This window comes from Stegodyphus dumicola, chromosome 5, assembly GCF_044657685.1.
Source record: "Stegodyphus dumicola isolate Sdum_Otavi_A_Nest chromosome 5, ASM4465768v1".
In the NCBI taxonomy this organism is placed as follows: Eukaryota; Metazoa; Arthropoda; class Arachnida; order Araneae; family Eresidae; genus Stegodyphus; species Stegodyphus dumicola.
Genome location: NC_140772.1, coordinates 47,555,468 through 47,576,198, shown reverse-complemented (window position 1 = coordinate 47,576,198; position 20,731 = coordinate 47,555,468). Strand labels below are relative to the sequence as shown.

Here is a 20,731-nt window from a genome sequence, read left to right as displayed (position 1 = left end):
CTGTGAAAATATGAAAATATAACGCTGAGTTTTGTTGTTTGACTTTTGAATCAACTTTTAAATTGTTGATAACTCTAAAAATATTGCATGCATATTTCCTACAGGCATAAAAACCATTCCTAAAGGCATAAAAACCTTAACCGTAAGCTAAAAACAACATAATTCAATCATTTTTAGAGCAAAAATGTACAATTTACAAACATATAAGAGTAAAGAAACTGAGATCACTGAGCCGGATAACAGAGTGGATATATATATATAAATATATTTATATACGTTTGGTTCGCCCGAATATAACCAAAATACGAGGTGCACATCTACACGTTATAGCAGTCCTATGTACAAAATTTCAACGTTCTGAGGCTACTCGTTTTTGAGTTATGCGAGATACATACGTACATACATACGTACGTATCTATGCGAGATACGTACGTACATACGTTCGTACAGATACCACGAAAAATTCTCTTCAGAATTAATTTTAAAGCAATTTTATAATTTTTTTGGAAGAAAACAGTCTTTTATTCTGTCCTTACGTACAGATGTCACGCAAAAACATCGTTAAATTGGATTCGATATCGGTTAAAATGGATATTTTCGTTGAAATATGCTGCCTGAAACTTTTCGCGATTACAATACTTTCTTTTTAGTCGGGTAGTTCGGTCCGAGGTTCGAATCCCGCGAACGGGCTGGCTGCATAGGTGTTTTCGTGGTTTTCCCCATGTGTAACGTGTATACGAGCCAGTTTCCCTTAAAACGTCCTCCACGAAGGCATCCCTTCCTTAAGGCAGATAGCCCTCGAATGCTTTGCCGTAATCTAATAAACCAAAACCAAAACCTTTTTAGTTGTATAAGGAAGTAAAAAACAAAGAAGCATATAAGACAAATCCGTGAACGACTTCGTTTTCATACTCTTAAACAATGGAGGAAGTACTGTAACACTTTCCTAAAAGCATATGTTATACATTGAATCTCAGTGAAGCATTTTTTTACGACAATCAAAAATCAATAATCAAAAAGTCACTGTGTATCTGATTCATCAACAGCACTATCAAACGAACTGTATTTACAGGAACCGTAGACTTAGAATGACACAGAGGTAATATTTTTTATCCTTTTGTTACTCAGTTTCTAGAAAGATTAACCAAGTTTCATTTCAGCAAAACGATGGGATGCTTTATATGGAATTATAGCATGTTCTTGGGCGAGCTCTTATGGTACAAATGTAAAGGGGAAGATCCGTGGGTCGAATCCCGGCGAAAGCTTAGTTAATTTTTCACGGTTCCTTCATGGAAAATCCAAATATTCTCTACAGTGACAAAAAAAAATGTAGTGAACGATAACTTGTCACCATGTGGATTTCGTTGACTGAATCTCGTGTCTCCCCACCGTTGTCCTTTAAGTGTAAAGTAGAAGAATATAAGGACTTATCGCATTATCCTTGCCGTACTCTTGGTAAGTGGTTAAGACAAGTGGGGTGATGGCGATTCGCTGCACTGATGGCACGTTTCCATCTGGTAAACTGTGTTTTTTGAGTTTTTTAAGGTTGCGTATTACTTACCTCATATAGAATAAAAACACATTTAATATAAATCGATGAGAAGTTTTAAGGCAATACATAACAACACATAGAAACGATTACTGTATTATCCTCATTAAGTGAGGATCTTGCTAGCGGCAAGAGTCTCTCTAGTCGAGAGTTTAGGAGCGTTCTGAGTTATTGCCTTCTGTAACCCAGTTTGCAGAACTCACGATTTTCTAATTTTTCAGTAGTATTTTACGTCCTCTGATTCATTATAGTTGAAGCGATATCATAGGAGAAACAGGATCATTGGTCCATAATATCGAAAGGCTTTGGTGGCAAACTCAATGCAGATTGCTAAAATCCCTTGACACTGAGCTTGAAGTTATGATACTTGAATTGTGAAGTGGAGCCGCAACTGAACGAATTATTGCTTTTGCCTGTCTCACACCTCGTAACAGCTCGAAAACACGATCTGCGAGGGACCGTACGCATAAACTACTTATCTTCGAGTGGTCTGCTGCACATCAGTCTAGCAAATGAAAGATCTGCGAGTCGAATCCTGGCGACATTTTTCGCACTTTTCGCTTTGAAAAGTTTAATTATCTCTGCGAGTTAATGTGACAGGTAAGGCACCTGAGCACTCTTCTTCTCACCTAAATTTCCTTTTCTGCAGAACACATCGAAAAACGCTGCGCATTAGTATGATCTCTATGGAAAAAAAAATGAATATCATCATAAGATAATACAGAAGTCGTGACAATATGCATGTGGAGGCACCGGGAGTTATACCTTATCATTTTAATACCTAAAGTAAAAGGTCCACCAAATGCTATTATCACCATGATTTATTTTAAAAGGAATAATATAATAGATATATTGCAACTTAGCACTCTATCGAAGATTCTAAAGACATACTGTTTATGAACATTTTGTGTTTTACTATTGAATTTTATGTGGCGTGAATGCGAAGAAAGCGATGTTTAATAATAAAGTTAAAAAGACCAAAAAAGGTTGTTTTTAGAGGACTGCAGATAAGTAAATAGTGAGTTACGCGAAAACGTGAAAACTCTTATCAAACTATCTGCTGTGGCGTTAAAATCTGAATCCTTTCAAATTAGTATTAATGTTTAATTATTAGAATGCGGGATGCATTGCGATTTTGAGTCAGTTGCTATACATTTAGATGAAAAATGATAGTCAAAAAGCATTGTTAAATCTGTGGGTGAGACACAGTGCAGAACGCTAAAATCTCTTGACATTGTTCATGAAGTTATGTCTCTTATACTGTCAACTGGAACTGAGATGTTAGACCATGTCGTGTGACACGTCGTAAAAGCTTGAAAACAGTGGCTTGCGAAGACCGCAGACAGGACTTTCTCATGTCTGTGTGGTCCGCCGTACATCCCTTGCGGAATTTGAAGCATCCGTTTGTTTTCATAATAAACAAGGTGTATATACATTGTGTATATTATTAATTTTACGTAACAGCATAATGCAGAAGCATACCTGCTGCCTTTCCTACTACCATGGCTGTAGAAAGTACCGTTGGCAAGGTCCACTCCACTGTCTTCACTGGGGGTATGCATGTCATCCGGATGGTCCCTCTCTGTAGGCACTGTCAGGTGATGTACATCTTGTTGCTGCCTTCTCCTCGTGGAAGCTCGAAAATTACTTCGTGGAGACAAGCCTCTCAACACTTCGCCCTGCAAGAACAAGCAATTCGTAGAGAATATTTTAAAAGATTTCATAAATTTAATTTTCATAAATTTGGCTACCTGGCGAAATACTGAAAAAGATATAGACATAATAGCTTTGAGATTAAGAATGAAGTTTTGGCTTTGAAGTATAATGTATGATTATACCTCAAACCGCAGTAAACCCGTTAACTACGATTAGACTTCAAAGATTCTAGTTTAGTCCGCATAGACTAAACGCTTTGTCGGGTCCTTACGTGGCAAACAAATTATTCACAAATTTCGTAGACAAACTATATAATATTCAAAGGATGCTACGGGCTTTATTCCTTCACGTACACATCCTAAATATTTGCTTCCAGACACAAAACTCAGAGAACGAAGAAATTCTTCCATATGAAATGGTTATTGTTGTTCTGACGTTTGCTATTCTTTCTTCCCTCCGCTCCTGAAGAAGAGGCGATCCCATGTTTGATCGCCCTCGAAGTGAATAGAAATTTATCAAAAATATATGCTAAGGTCGATTTTTCGCTAATTTTAAAATTTAATTTTTCGTATATCTCTTCCAATTAAATATTAAAAAAAAATTATTTTTGTCATTTTTTCAGCGTTTTTGTTCCCCTTTTCCCTGGCAAGAATAAATGTGATTTTACTGTGCACTTCCCACATCCACACACACACAGAATCTTCCAAGAGGTTTCATTCATTACGTTAAAAGAGGTGCAAAAATTTAATGAGCGTCACGATGAATCAAAATACAGCAAAAAAATTCTACAGTTTTTGTTCTCACCTATAAATCAGAATTTCATTTGGAAGTAAATGACAATGCATACTTACTGCTAAAAAAGACTGAAAATAAAAGATGATGTATACTCAATCATCCAAATACAAGAATGTTTCATAATGAAAATTACTTTTACTATGAAACCTTTCTTCTCTAAGGATGTATGTCACACAATAATAATAGTTCTTATTGAATGAATAATCACTAATACACAAAAGAAAATAAGTAAAGAAATAAAGGTTATCAAGACAGTAAGAAAGTAATTTATATTCACTCAAAATGCGTGCGAAAACTTATTGATTCACCTATGTTACGGTACCAGCGAAAAAAAATCCCATTGTGCTTTTACATTATCTTCTTTGTTTTGGGGGGGGGGTCGTTCGAAAGACAAGAAAAGATAAGTCATTTATCTCTAGAGCGCAACGAATGTTTTAAAATAGAAAAGCCTGAAAATCGTATTTTTTGTAACATAATAATTTAGCCATTAGGGAAATCATGCTAAAAATATTTATATTAGAAATATTTATTTAAAAACTGTAAAATGAAAGATTTAAAACTTTTGATGATGTTCGTATTCCATATGTTGGTAAATCTAGATAAATAAAATAGCGTCAAAATATAAAAATAATTTTGAGTAAGAATTTGGTACTTAAGTATTAACGCAACCACCTTGCCATAATTTGGTGACTTTTTTACGGGATGAGAAGGTAAATGTTAATTATCGGGTGCAAGCTGCCGATTTTCGAGTTTTTTTTAATTCCAAACTACAGATATTTATCGTAAGAATCACAAGAACACACAAGATGAAAAAAAAACACCCTATAAAAATTTTAAATGAAAATTTCAGCTATTACTAATGATTATATAATGCGTTTAAAAACATTCCTTTTTTTTTTTTTTTTTTTTTTTTCCCGAAATCGTTGTCTAATGATTTGGAGTTGTTTATCTCCCCATGTACATAGCGATCTGTTTTCGCTTTAAAGAACTGCAAAACTCGCCATGGTATACACTAAACGAATTTTATCACTTTAGCGATTTTGCTGAAAATACTGTATTTCTTCGGAATGCTTATGACAGTTTCTTCCATTGCCGTAAAATTGCATACGGGATATTTTAAAATGGTATTTAAAGCAAAAAAAAAAAAAAAAATATATCCCGATGTCTCTATAAAAAGCTTTGGAACTTGGAATAAAACAGAAAGAGCGCAAATAAAAACCGCAACACTGATTGGCTGAGGAATTGTTAGACCATGCTTGCTTGAACAATGGCTACGCGTACGGTTGCCAGAGTTTAGCACATACTGAAAGTCTGGCGAGTTCTACTAAGGTGGTTGCGATATTACATAAATATAAATATTTTGATGAAACTACGCCCTTTGAATTCAGTTGATAAGAGGAGAATGGAAATTAGTATTTAGCATGTCAGAGAAAGACTCTTCTTGCAAGATATTAAAAGCATTCCTTTTAGATTTCTTGTATAGCAACTGTAAGGACATGAATGCGAAAATTCAAAGGTTCCAAATTAGAGTCCGATTAATGGGATGACTGAATTTACAACTAATCCTGACTCCCACTTCCTCTAATCTTCACATAAAACTCCCAAATTAATATTAGTAAAAATTAGTAAATTACCTTTCTCCGATCGGAGAAAGGAAAGCATCCTCGAGGGTGCTTTCCTTGTGTATATATTCAGCAAGATACTGGAGTAGCCGTGGTGAAGATTGTTTTGAATGGTTAATACACACGTGAGTTTTCATGTTTCTTGGTCCGAAATGTCTAACTGTCTCAAAAAGGTCGCCGAAACTAAAGTTTTGTGGATTATAATTCATCAAAACCTGGGTTTAACACATACTGTCTCCTCACTCGTTCTTTATGCAAAGAGAATGCAACGAATTATCTCAATCCTCTTTAAGTGCTTTCTCTTGATGTAATTGTTTGGTAATTAGGAACTGAAAAGTTCGTGATTCGAATCCTTGTGAGGGTTCAGTTGAGTTTTTTATATTTCTTGCTTCATAAAAACTGAATAGTCTGTACAACATGGAGGCTAATAATTTCGTCCCAGACTTGGATTGGTTGACTTAGAGCTTCCTGTCTCTACGAATCCCCTTTCTCTACTGTCTCTACGAATCTCCTTTTCGCTACGAATGAACTGCAGAATGTAAGGAAAGTCGGCCAACTACGTTAGATTTGTGTTAGCTTCGGCTAAAATCTCTTATTTATATGTAGTTATTTCTTATTCTTATTTTGATTTTTTAAGCCCAAGTGGAGGCTTTGTTGTAAGCCCAAAGAAAGGGACCGACTAGTCATCTTATTTTGAGTGAAATAAAGGGTAGTTAACCCTTCTTGAGTTTACGATTCCTGTTATTTGAACTAAGCGATAAGTCGCTTAATAATTCATTAGGTTCCTCGACATTTACTTTAGTGAAATAAGAGTGAGAAACTCTACAACTGAATTTAAATTAAGAGAATACACTAATGTAATGCAATATAATTAATAATATCTAATAAAATTAACAATACATTAAACGCATAATCAGCTAATTTGCATCAAGAAATTATAATTTATATTTCCAATTAGACTCTATGCAAGTCTCAATTTTCATTATATCTCAGCGATCAACCGGATTTTCTCATTTTAATTAACTACTTATAGGTTTTTAATTTAAAATAAAATATATGTTAGATTTCAAAACAAGCAGCTAAGTAATAGTTCTATATGCTAATAATGAAGTTTGATATAGGGATGTTTTTCGCTCATTTTTGAACGATTTTGATTGGACAAGTAACTGAAATTAACGAAGCATAAAAATGTTAACTAGAAGCAGGTTTTACGCTAAGAAACGAGCTATCACCTAGGGAGCTGAAAATTTCATAAGCACAAAATGGGTCACAAAAACACAATTTATATAGGTCTTTTTGATTTCCAGTGAAATATATTCTCATTAATGCAATAATATAAACATTTTTAAATCTAGAGAATTAAAAGCGCAATAAATAATGTTATTCATAACAAAAGAAAAAAAACGAGATTTGCTACATTTGCAGAAAATAGAATACCAAATGATAGATACGCACTTCAAAAGCCATTTCAAATATTAAATCTGTGCTTCTAAAATATGAACCTTTTACTCAGCAAGCAATATCATAAACTTTTAAAATCTGTGTCTCTACTATGAGTAAAATGATAAACAAAAATTCAGTTTTAGAAAAGCAATAACTGTACATAGCTTATTGTCTTTTCTCAAGAAATGTGGCAGAATGCAAGCCCGAATGTACAAATATTTATAATAGTCATTTAACGAATGAAAAATTGAAATTTTGACTAGAGAAAAATGTTCATATTTGGACGGTTGTAAAAGAAGCAATCAGTTTACTACCATAAGGAGAGAGGAAGACTTGTATATTTGCCTCCTGATTACAAAATAATTTTCAAAAAAGGATTTATAATTCTTACCATCATAACAACAACTATAAAAAATTTTAATTAGGAAGAATCGAAAGCAACACAAAAAGTGTATTGATTTGGCTTGGTTTAGTTGATTATGGAAAATCAAACTAATAGGGCTATCTGCCTACGGGGAGGGAAGTTTTCGTGGAGAACTCAAAAAGTACTGCTTTTGTCGGTTATCCGGTATCCGACAATACACTGCGGAAAACCTATTGGCGCCTTTTGGCGATAAAACCTGGTTGTTTGTTTTCCGGCGGTTATTCCTATGCAGGCACATTCATTATGGCTTTAAACGGTTTATTATTATCTGCAGTTTACCTGCCTCTACATGAACTTTTATAAGTAAGAAGATAAGATGTCCCATGTTGCCGCTTATCCGTTCAATTTGCTGATCCTTACCATGCGCTCTATTGTTTGTGTGTTGGGTTTAGTTTATTTGATTATCGCAAAACACCCAAGAGCCGAATGGAAGGAATGCCTTCGGAATGTGGAGGACTTTCTAAGAGATACTTGCTCGTACTCATGTTACACATGGAAAACATCACGAAAATGCGCATGCAGCCAGCCCGTTCGCCGTGATTGAACCCCAGACTGAACTAACAGTACTCAGCGACTATTACCGCTTGGCCGCTATTCCCAGTCTCAATTAGTATTCTCACGCCCCCCCCCCGAAAATAAAGGAAGAGAGAACATAACAAGAAATTAAAAAGAAACACACGGGAAAAAAATTCTGAAAATTTTATATGATAAGGCAGCCTATTCACGTAATTCGTAAGTGCACATTGGTACCGCAACCGAAGGGAAGGCCTTCTAAAATGGACCAATTGACTTCCAGTATTATTTTCGTTGTGTCGTGCCCGCTGTTAAAGCAAGATGGTTTCAAAGTTTTTCATCTGAAAAATAATCAAAACATCGGGGAATTTCTTGCTAAAAATTTCAGTTCAAATTGAATCAATAAAAATTGTAAAAAAACACCACCATCTGGTTGAAAGAATTCAAAAGGACTATAACTACATGTTAAACACTGAGAAACAATTGTGAAATAGAAGTAAAATGTAAGCAACAGCTTTTAAAGATTTAAAGTCACAATAGCAGTAGAAGTTCATTGGTTCTTACTGGAGTAAGCCCTCTCCCTCGGTTGCGGTTCTTATGTGAATTTCAAAATTATGGAGCTTTTTTTGGGGAAATTAAACCCGAGTAAAAGTGTTTAGAAAGTTTCCCATTCGAACATTAGTAGGACCACAAAACTGAAAGGAGATAAGTATAAAATGAATAACGAAAAGAAAAATTTTTCACATATTTCAGCAAAGTGACACCGATAAATTACTGTGTTTTGGATTGCTAGAAAGGGCAATTTCAACTTATAATTCAAAGACTACTGAATATACCGTGGAAAAGAGCCCAAGACAAATAAAAAAATATTTCCATTATAAAATTATGAAATGTCATTTTATCACGAAATACAAGGTTCTGACTGGAAGTTAAGAAAAAAGGGCACTGTAATATTTTTTAAAAAGGAGAAATTCGTGATATGGACAACTTTAACAAGACAGGTTACCTAATGCACTCTTTCAAGTATTTAAAAAGAATTACGAAAGGTTAAGTTAATTACAGATTAAATACAGAACCCAGAAAACAGTTTAACGCCACGATACGACTATTATTATTTAGCCTAATTTCAAATTTAATACCAAATAGAGATAGAAGATTCGAATCCTCAAATTCCATAAATCTTATGGAAGATCCGATAATAATTTTCGCTAAATTTTCATCAGTCGCCTCTTTCATAACCTACCTTCAGAAATCGCGTAAAGTGTTACCTTAAATTTTTGAAAGGATTACTTTTCGGAGGTAAAATGGAAACTTTCGTTAAACAAAGAACAGACAATTTCAGTTTCATTAGATGTTAATCATCAATATCATCACGTTAACACCCTGAGCGCAATCCTTTTAATTTTCCGAAGAGAATTTGGAGCTTCATGTTTAGCGTTTGCATATTTTAAGTCTTGAAATAATTACCCATTTCTACGCTCGCTTTGATTAAATAACGTCAAGGAAAAATTATGTAAAACATTTCACCTGTATCTCAAATAAGGATTTGTCAAATTATATTCAGAATATAAACCTCAATATTCAAAAGTATATTTAATTAATTAAATTTCATTTGTATCTTCTAATTAAATATGTGTATATTTTTAAAAACTATGGATTTAAATTTGATTTTCAATTAATTAAGTTTTGGGTTTTGATTTCATTAAACACTTTTAATGTTAGGTAAATTGTTGGTATATTTATGAACATTATGAAACTGTGACACAGAAACACAACGGGAGTATATTCGGTGCATTAACTGATGTCAATCAATTGATTTAGAATAGAATTGCCTAAACCATATTTTCGATTTGTAAAAAAACTTGCAGTATCTTGAAACGCCATAAAACGGGTGAGGACTTCTCTATTGAGGTGAAAATCAACTAATCTTCCTCTTGCTATAATAATAAAACACATTTAATCATTGTAATTTTGCATGTAGACTGCGAGTTTATTACTAAACTTCAAGGATTACAGGCATCTATTATTACACGTATAGTAAGGAAAACTGAAAAACACGTATGCCTTAATTGAAATTTAAATCTAGTATCTTTTTGCTCGAGGAAGCAATCGAAAATTTATGAGCTCCGACATTATTTGTTTAAATTCGTTAATGGAAACTGAATCCGCTTATAATAATGAGAAAGCCCGGCCGTCATACAAAATGTCCGCTGTTCTAGATATTATAAATTGTAATTAGAATGATTTGTGCAAAGGTGTCTGCTAATTTAAACTGAATAACACAGAGCAGGCGGCGAAGACGCCCCTTTGGTTACTGCCCCACGAGGTTTCCCCCTTCTACTTTCTTAATTGCTTAAAGTAGAGTACAATGTAGGAAAAAACTGGCGGTACATTTCTTAAAAACCACCGCTAGCTCAATCAATAAAGGTGATTTAAATAATGAAATGTCAAGTCACAATGTCAAAGATGTCTTTGTACACAAAATTTCTTGTGTAGATCTTTCCATCATTTTTAAGCTCGCCTTGCAGAGGACCATCCATTAATTTTAATTTTACGTCCGCTCTTTCACGAACTCTTGAATAGGCAACATAAAGTTGACCGTGTCCAAATGTAGGCTCAGGTAAAAAAATGTCAACACGCTTAAGCGTTTGGCCCTGAGACTTATGGATGCTCATAGCAAAGGCAAGTTTTACGGGAAATTGTCTACGTCTCCATTGAAACGGCAAACCTGTGCCGTGGCAACTTCACACCATTGGCTAGTACAGTTACGCAAGCAACCAATAAACTATCGATGACAAACAGACACTTAAGTCGTATACATATATATATATATAGGGAGAATTAACATTATCTCCTACGAAACGGCTGGCTCCCGGGCTTAGCGAAGCACACCGTTGGATTCCGCAGGTCCGTGGCACGCCATTTTCACCATTCGCGTCTTTTTGGGACTTTAATTAGCCGAGATATTAATTAAAAACCAATTTTCCGCTATGTTTTCCCTACATTTTCCACTTCCTTTCTTGGGTTTTCCCTATTACAGGGATTTGGCTACGTGCCAAATTCTTTTTTCTGGAATATCTACGGCACCGAGTTGAAATTCGAGACGCGTATCCTCGGATTCCAAAAAATTCTCCGAATCCATCGATACCGTTCTCATCTTCATACGACTCGGCCGAGATATTAATTAAAAACTGCGGAACAATTGCGCCCTCATTTTTCCGATTGGCAACAAAATCTATCGGCGACACAATTTAGCCGCTTATATGTATAAAGATATCTATTTTAATTGCAGAAATTCTTTAAAAAATGAGAATTAAAATTATTAAAAGTTAATTAAAAATGAGACCCAATTTGTTAACACCTCAGAAAACTAAGTTTTTTTTTTTTAAATATCTATCAAAAGCTCTTCAAAATTAATTTAACCTTAAATTTTATGAAAGACATTGTTTTTATTACTGTTGTTGTTAATTGTATATCATTTTCCAGTTAAGTAAGTTTCTTTCAATTCTTGTTTGTTATTTAGGTATTTTTTCCTATTTTCGCTGACAAATTCAAACATTTTACAATTCTTTCTTTATTTAGTTTAGTATATTCAGATAGTAATACTTTTGATATAAAAAAAGTAAAGAGTATCCTTTCTTTGTGTCGAAGGTTATTAAATTTATCACTTGGCTATTGCATAAAAATGTTTTCATTTAATGTATGTGTGAATAAAATATCTAAATTTAAGAAAATTTCTTTAACACTATATGAAAAGAAATAATTCACAATTATAAAGTATTTTTATTTAAGTAAGCTTTACTTAAATAAAAAATCCTTTATAATTGTGAATTATTTCTTTTCATATAGTGTTAAAGAAATTTCCTTAAAAAAGAGGAAAATTTACAGCTTTACTTAATTATATAAGCTTAAATTATATAAATTAGTTAATTTACTTTAGTTAAAACCGAAAACTATAAATAGCTGGGAGAAATTAATTAAATATTAAAATGCGTATTGAACTGCATTGTTATAAAGGTATTTTAAAGCTTCAGGAGACTTTTTAACTTTAATTAAACCAGTTTTTCTTCGTAATTGGGTTAACTAGATCAGGATTCCGCACACAATTTTGAAATTTAATGGAATACTTATGGATGATGTTACTGTTGTTAACTCGAATATTTCAAAAACTCGCGAGAATAACCTAAAAGCAGGGTTTGGTTTATTTGACCAGAGCAAAGCACTCGAGTGTTATCTGGCTAAGGGGAAGAATGCCTTCTTGGAAGACTTTCTAAGAGAAACTTGCTCGTATACACGTTATACATAGGGAAAACCACGAATCTAATCCTGGAAACTAATCCGTTTGCCAAGATACCAACCACAGACCATGCTACTAGTGTTCAGCGCCTTTACCGATCTACCGCTGGTGGACATACCAGAGAGAAGGAATAAATTCGCAAAGAATTTTAAGGAAACTGACTCGTATTCACGTTACCTATGGTTTGGTTTATTTAATTATGACAAAGATGCGAGGGCTATTTGCCTAAGAGGAGGAATGCTTTCGCGAAGGACTTTCCGAGCGAAAACGGCTCGTATACACGTTACACATGCGGAAAACCGCGAAAACGCCCATGCAGCCAGCCCGTTTGCAGGGATTCAAGCCCGGACCGAATTACTAGTGTTCAGCGACTTTACCGCTCGGTTGCTGGAGGGCCCCGTTACGCATGGAAATAACAACGAAGGGCATCTATGAATTCAGCTCGATATCGTCGAGAATCGAATTCTAATAGAACTTTCAGCGTTTAGTGGTTTATGTCTGTTCTGTGACTAAACTTTTCTTTTAACACTGTATTTCATTTGCACTAGCGAAAAAATAATTCAATGAAATTCAAATTTAAATGGATTCCTTTTAGTTAAAACATTTATTCAACTTTTAAAATTTCGAATCTTGAAAGAACATACGTAAAACAATTTTATTTTGGTGTTATTATTTTTATTAATATTTCAATAAATGAACAAATTTGTTTCCGGTAGCACGTTATGTCATTTGTAGCAACATGTCAAATAAAAATTTTCGCATTTTAAAGCCTTTAAGATCTTACGAATTGTGGGCCCACACGGTCGCGCAGATAAGTTCTTTGGTTAGCTTGATCCATTCTCAAAACCCAATGAACGAGTTGGGCGCATGAGTGATTTTGTAATTTTGTTCATGTGTAACGTAAAACCGAGCGATAATCACTTAAGTTCTCCTCGAAGGCATACCGGCTTTTAAGCAGATAGCCTTCGTGTATGTTGCTTTAATTCGTTAACCTATCCTAATCGATTTTACATGAATTACATCTTTTTCGAATTAAAATGGTAAAACATACTAAATGTTGTTTAGCTCCCTATTGGCATTTTTAAGACGATCGTCATTTCCCAACAACCTCAATCTCTAACCTCCAAACCAACATCTTCTTTATCCCTCCTTAGAAGAGCTAATACCCGAAATATTGTTAGAATGTAATGTAATAGATGCGATACTTTAGTTAAGGAAGGAAGTTAATACCCAAAGGATTTCCTTTCGAATCGTTATTCTTGAAACGAAATGTGGATGGACTTCATATATTCATCTGCGAACGGGAGAGCGTCCTGTGATTGCTATACACTGTTCACATTTTTTTTGTTGAAACAAAAGGGAAAGGACACATTTTATTATTTTCTCCTTGAAGTTTTCTTTCAACGAATGCAATGCACTTCTTTTTCTGTCTACACAGAAACGACTACTAGCAGTATATCAGATTTTTTTGTGTACTGCAGCAAAAAGAATTCTATTCGAGATAAATACATAAATTTTAAAAATAGAGGATTATAATTATGTTACCCAGATAAAAATTTAAAAGAAAATTTCTTGCTTTTGAAAGGAGGAATTTTACGAAACAATATCGCAACGCAATTTAAAACGTTTCAAATCGTACTGCGCGCTTATTCAATATTACTGGTTAGGAAAACTTTATTACCCCAAATACATTCGGGAAATGCACTTCCTGGAATGACAACTATGAGAAGCTATGGGTTGTTATTTAATGCCTGCCGGAAATACTGAGGCATTTTTCGTGTGAGAGCACTCATGTCGCCTGGCTTTGCATTGCTGTATATAATTCATTTGATTCCGTACTTACCTTGCACCACATTTGGACATTTCTACATTTTTTCTTATTTTCTCTAGACATTTCTACATTTTTACTACTCTTCTGTAAAGGGACAGTTCTATATTTCTAGTTCTACTCGGTCGATTGACGAAATTTAACTTGCGTTTTTCATATCTCGAAAGCGCGACTTCGAATATATAGTACATTTATATATAGCATTGATATAACATAGTTACTTTGCGACAAAATCGGATTTTTTTCTGAAATGGCATGCTAATGTTTTTTTCATATTTCAGTTTTACCATTCAAATTATGCCAAACTGCCAAGTTTTGTAATAATCGCACAATTAGTTTATAAAACATTAGCTCTCAAAAGTTTAGCTCCTTAGTGTTAATTGATTATATTTATTAATATCTCTTTTTCTTATTAAATTTAATTGATTCCTTATTTCACAGTTCGGAATTTTAAATCCAGATAAAATTCGCAAATATTTCCTGATTTAATATTTGTATTTTTCAGTAATTTTTCCAAGTTAAAAAAAAATCATTTTGAATTTCGAACTATGAAATTTTTGCCATAACCTTAAAGTAGATACATTTCTAGGCATACTAGATATTTTTATTCAAAACTTCCCAAGATAAACGTGATTTATATATTGGGGCATTTGAAATTTGGCACATTTCGTATAAGCGATATTAGCATCAAATACGGTTTACGTACTTTGTTCATATTACAGTCAAAAGTCGTTAATCCGGACTCGTCGGGACTTCGGCGATTCCGGATTATCGATTTTCCGGATTATAGATCATCAGTTTAAATCTCGTAATGTGGCATGCAGAAAATCTAAAATTAAAAATATGAAACCGTAATTTATGAATTAAAGAACAATTATGATCTAAAGGGTATCAAAATTTACAAAAAAAAAAGCTTAATATTTATTTGTTTAATTTATTAAACATTTCTTTCAATGTAAGTTGTTTAAGTTGCTTCGTTTTATGTGGTCATACTTTCTCTTTAATTCTATAAACAGACATAATTTCTTGTTCAGTTACAAAGTTCCGCTGTTCAAGTCCCGTTAATTGCTGTGCCGAGAATACCGATTAATAACTTGTTAATCGAAATTTTTTCGTTTTCACTAACCTCTCTGTCACATTCTTCATGTCTTTATCCATTTTTTGCAGCAACTCCACTTTTTGTTTGTTGGACATCGAAACATACTTTCGTTTTGTAGATCCTTTTTTTGTAAGTTCCAGCATCGGAAATTCTATTTGTCATATTTGACATAATCGAAAGTTCAAGTTTACTTTTATAAAATTGCTCTTACAGTCTGCAAAAAATAATAAGCGGGATCCAATTCGAAGATTAAGGAACAATGCAATCATTAACATTAACTGAAATAGATAATTAGATAATTTTAGCTTACACCGTCCGTTATACATTAAACGCGCAGGCGAAAACGTATTCTGCACTTATGCACACGCATATGCGCAGTAGTCAAGGTCTTACGCGCACGCGTAAAACGCATTCGATATGTCAAAGTTTACTTTTATAAAATTGCTTTTACAGTCTGAAAAAAATAATAAGCAGGATCCAATTCGAAGATTAAGGAACAATGCAATCATTAACATTAACTGAAATAGATAATTAGATAATTTTAGTTTACACCGTCCGTTATACATTAAACGCGCAGGCGAAAACGTATTCTGCACTTGCGCACACGCATATGCGCAGTAGTCAAAATCTTACGCGCACGCGTAAAACGCATGTGCGCATGTGCCAACGCGGCGCATGCGCAGAAAGTTTTAGCTTTGAGGTCCGGATTATAGATCATTCCGGATTATGGGTGTCCGAATTAACGACTTTTGACTGTATTTGAAAGAATGGACGAGCACCCTTTTTTCCGCTCGTGAACAATGAAAGGGAAAATATTATATTTAGGCATAATTTGAATCTTAGAATCGAAATGGAAAAATATTAGTGTGTCATTTCAGAAAACGTCCAGTTTCGTGTCAGAATGCCTATGTTTGAACAACACTGTATATAAATGCAATATATATAAATGCAAGTCGTGTTTCTAGTCGTGAAAAACGCAAATTAAATTTCTTTATTTCTCTCAGTAAAACGAGAGGTATAGAACTGTTCTTTTTTTCAGAGTTTACATGTTTTTTCCTGATTTTATACATTATTTAGTATCGCGGTAAGGGCCTTAGCTTTTAATTATCATCTTTGCAGTTCATTGTTCTAGCTATAATATATTACGTTTTGTATGCGTGTGTTATGGAATGTTAGCTACGAAATAACGAAACTAATTTTCTTTTAAATCCATCTTTTATTCTATTCGAAAATTAACCGCTCAATTAGCAGCCATTCAAAAATCCAAGCAACAATTTTCTCATCGAACAAGCTAATAATAAAGGATTACAAAAAGCAAACGATATTGACGCACGCGCGTTACAAGATTCGTTTCTAGACAACTAAGTTAAAGGCGAAAGTTTTCTCTTAGCAGACGATCAGGCGCCAACAGCGTGATTCTCCTAACCGTGGCAAATGTAAGGTGCTAGTTACAGCGTAAAAGTATTTTGCACTCAGACTACCTATGAGGAAAATATCAGAGTATCTCAGACAACATTACTGGCGGAAAAGGTTAAGGTACAGAAGTTAAGGAAGGTTAGGAAGTTAAGGTACAGTGATGTTACCATGTTTCTTACAGAACGTTTTCATCATGTTTCGTAAGTTGCGACATAACGAAAGGTTATGAACTATGAAAGGGACTTATTCCGATACCATAGTCTACTGCGCTTACCCCTGCCTCCCAATAACAAAATTGCTAATAGTCATCTTAAAGATCTGCTAGTTAATAAAATCGCCGTATTTCTTGGAAGGGATTAAAATGCTGAGTTGTAATGATACAAATTTCAGGAGTCAATTACATGATTTGATCGTTAACTGCTCTTATTTCAAGCATGACCTGATATATCGGAATTTTTCATTCTTGCAAAAGCACTGTTATGGATTTCTCTGTCATCGAAGACCTCAACTCTGATCTCATGCCTATTATAGATATCGTAAACACTCCCAAACCAGATGTCTACTCTATCAAGAAATTTACAAACTGGAGACTATTTCAAAATATTCTACACAGACAGCTCTGTTCAGTGGCTTTCTTAAGTTTCGTTTGAAACATTTACAGCTATTGAGATGCTAAGAATTGGGCTATTTGAATAAAAGCCATGGAAACTCAGTTACCAACGTTGCTAACAGGGTATGTGCACAGGACGCTCGTGGAGGATATTTATGCCTAGCGAGGATATTTATACCAATTCCCTTCTTTGTGCTCGGCGTTGTTAGAATCAATGATCTTTTGAACCTTCTCTGACTTTTTCAGTACCCGGGGGAAAAGCAACAGCAACAGTAACTTGACCATGTAAAACTGGAAAACAATTATCTAGTCAGATAAATCACACTTTCTTTTATGTCAGGTCAGTTCTCGAAATGAAAATGTAAAATAATAAAGAAGTAGATATAGGCAAAATTTTAATTCCATGTATTTGAGCATTTGTGAATTACATAAATAGGTATTATAATTCCTTACTTCTGATTATCAACGCATTTGTTTTTTGTGAGCGTTCATTTACACTTTCATACAACTCATAGAAGAAGATACATACTATATTTACTCGAAAGTACCATATCTTTGTAATAGTTTTGGTGTTGAATTTTAAAGTGTTATAAAAAAGTATTTTGATAAATGAATTTGCAAAATGAAAGGAAGGAAGATGATTATCTTACTGTATAGAATAATTGTACTGTTTAAATACTTAATAAGACACATAGGTTATTACCGTAATATTCTATTACTTAGAATTGCTTCAAGACTTCAATAAAATACTTATTCTAAACTTTTTCTAAAATATAAAGAGGGTATGACATTCTATTCAAGTAATTTTAAGTTATTGAGTAAATATGACAACCATTTGCTGACGAGGGAAAAAACTGAAAAGAACGTTACACGTTTAGAAATAAATAATACAAGTAATTATTCAGTTGTCTGCTGAATTGATTTAAAGGTAGTAAAATTATAGTTAAAATATGTAAACACTAGATATGATGATGAAGCACTATTTTGTAATTTTCCAAAATATCAATGTGGTGTCAAATTTTGTCAGTTGGTGAAAAGTAATTTCATATTTGGTTATATTTACTGTATTATCTTTCAGAATGCAACAGCTAATTGAATCGCATTGTTCTTTTTTAAATGTGTAGAACAAATTCTATTTTTTCCAACCAGTCTAAATTTAAAGCTTGGAAGGCCTTCCTTGTTAGAAGAGAAAAGGACAAAACCTGGATAAGACACGAACACACTATTTTTTTAATTAAAAAAACACAATAAATTCCCTATGTACCACATAGTATCACATGGGACTTACAGAAGTAAGTATGAAACACAATACAAAATAAACAAAAGAAAAAACTGAAATAAAATTAAGGATGATTACAAGGTTTCATAATGAATTGACAAAAAGTGTTAAAAGCACTTCTCTCGGAAATAAATTGGTAAAATTCTGGAGGCCAGTTAATATTAAAGTTTTCCAGTTCCAGTTTCAAGACTTTCCTTTCGTTCTCATATTTAGGATATAGAATAAGCACATGTTCAACATTCTCCTCTCCACCGAGGCTACAATCGCAGACAGACACGGAGCTCAACTTAAATCTATTCAAATAACTTTTTAAATTTCCATGACTAGTAAGAAATTGGGTTAATTTATAGTCTGTGAAGAAGTGATGACATGACAATCTCATCTTGATAGAAGGGGAAAATCTCTTTGTTAAGCTCCCTTTATTTGAATTAATGAATTCGTGATTCCACGACTCCACAATACTTTCATACATGACCTTCTTATAAAAGGAATTAGGGATATTGACAAAAGTGTCAATTTACCACTTAGTCGCAGCCTTAGCAAAGAAATCGGCTCTTTCGTTCCCAACAACACCTGTATGACCAGGAACAAATGAAAATACAACCGAAATATTTTTATCTTTTAGATTTTTCAGTTCTTTTTTAATCTCGATAATGATATTATTATTAGAAGAAATACATTTTTGAGATATCCAAGGATGAAAGGGAATCACTACAAATGTCTGAAAAAGCACTATTTTGTTCAGAGACCCATTTGATGGCGAAGTTTAAGCACAAAAGTTCAGCTATAAAACGGTACATTCATTTCTAATTCTAAATTGAAAGTGCTCAAATTCAAGACCATTTTTGAAGATAACAAATGCGAGACCAACCTTGCCATCAATTTTGCTGCCATCAGTATAGCAAGTTACAGGCGAATCATCTACGATTTTATTGCTAAACTGAATAAAATTAACAGCATTTCTTTCTGAATGATGAGGAAAATTAGATGGATATAAAATACAACCATACTGAGAGACAGCAGAAGCAGAAATATTTTCCTTAAGCAATAGCATGAAGAATGGCAATGTCAATTGGAGGAAAGCTAGAAATTGCATAAACAGACTAATAGCTAACGGTACGATATCCACATATGACCCGCAGAAGTATACGCCTTTGAACGCGTCGTAAATACCTATAATTTATCTTCTTCTTGAGCGATATACTCCAGACTTTAGAGCCATACATAATGAAGGGTGCAATGCATGACTCTAAAGTCTGGGGTATATCGCTCAAGAAGATAAATTACAGATATTTACGACACTATTAAATAACCTTTCACATTCATGTAATGAAAAATTCATTTCATGTGAAATAAAGTAATCAAAATTAAAAGCAGAAATTATTCATAGCAGCCTTGTTTCAAGCATTTACTCGGCACATGTGGACAGTGGCTGCTATATTGAAACCATGATAATACAAAATTCCCATTTCGTATTTTTATAAGTTATGCATAGTGAAATCTTGCCAACATGAAAGAATATAATAAAATGAACTGGACCGTAAATTTACAGCCTATTTTACTCTTCTTTATCTCGTGCATATGAAAATGAGAGATTCTGACTTATTTATGCCAACATAACTATGAAGAGATGACAGAGAACTATGAGAGATGAAAAAATACTATTTTACTGTATATGATGTTTAAAACAGAGTGCACGGTTAAATATCTGTTAAATATCAGTTTGGTTATAGGTCGAGCTGATCTTGCCAGAAGCCCCGGCTACTACATTATCTCTCCATCTTGTTCCTGAGCGTTTTGAACGCTGAATTCACGTGGCTCGCCTTCTCTGATATAGCGCCACGACTTTCTCACGAGTAATGCCTCTGCCAACCATTAATTGCTTATCACTCTTTACCATCTTTAGCTAAACAGTAGTTCTCCATGCTATAATATCTTCACAGTTTAGATGACGTAACTTGGGATCCAAAAGACTTTCTATGCCCAATGACGTTAGGCCTAACTAAATATCAGTTTGGTTATAGGTCGAGCTGATCTAGCCAGAAGCCCTGGCTACTACATTATCTCTCCATCTTGTTCCTGAGCATTTTGGACGCTGAATTCACGTGGCTCGCCTTCTCTGATATAGCGCCACGACTTTCTCACGAGTAATGCCTCTGCCAACCATTAATTGCTTATTACTCTTTACCATCTTTAGCTA

The 20,731-nt window shown here is 33.8% G+C and overlaps 1 protein-coding gene across 1 annotated transcript in view; it reads right to left on the bottom strand.

Annotated features, from left to right (window-relative positions):
- Positions 1–20,731, bottom strand: part of dysc (whirlin protein dyschronic) — a 668,284-nt gene that overhangs the window by 332,010 nt on the left and 315,543 nt on the right. The window contains exon 9 of the mRNA XM_085816627.1: positions 3,032–3,228. Coding sequence (XP_085672753.1) covers positions 3,032–3,228 — 197 coding nt within the window. The remainder of the gene's footprint in view (positions 1–3,031; positions 3,229–20,731) is intronic.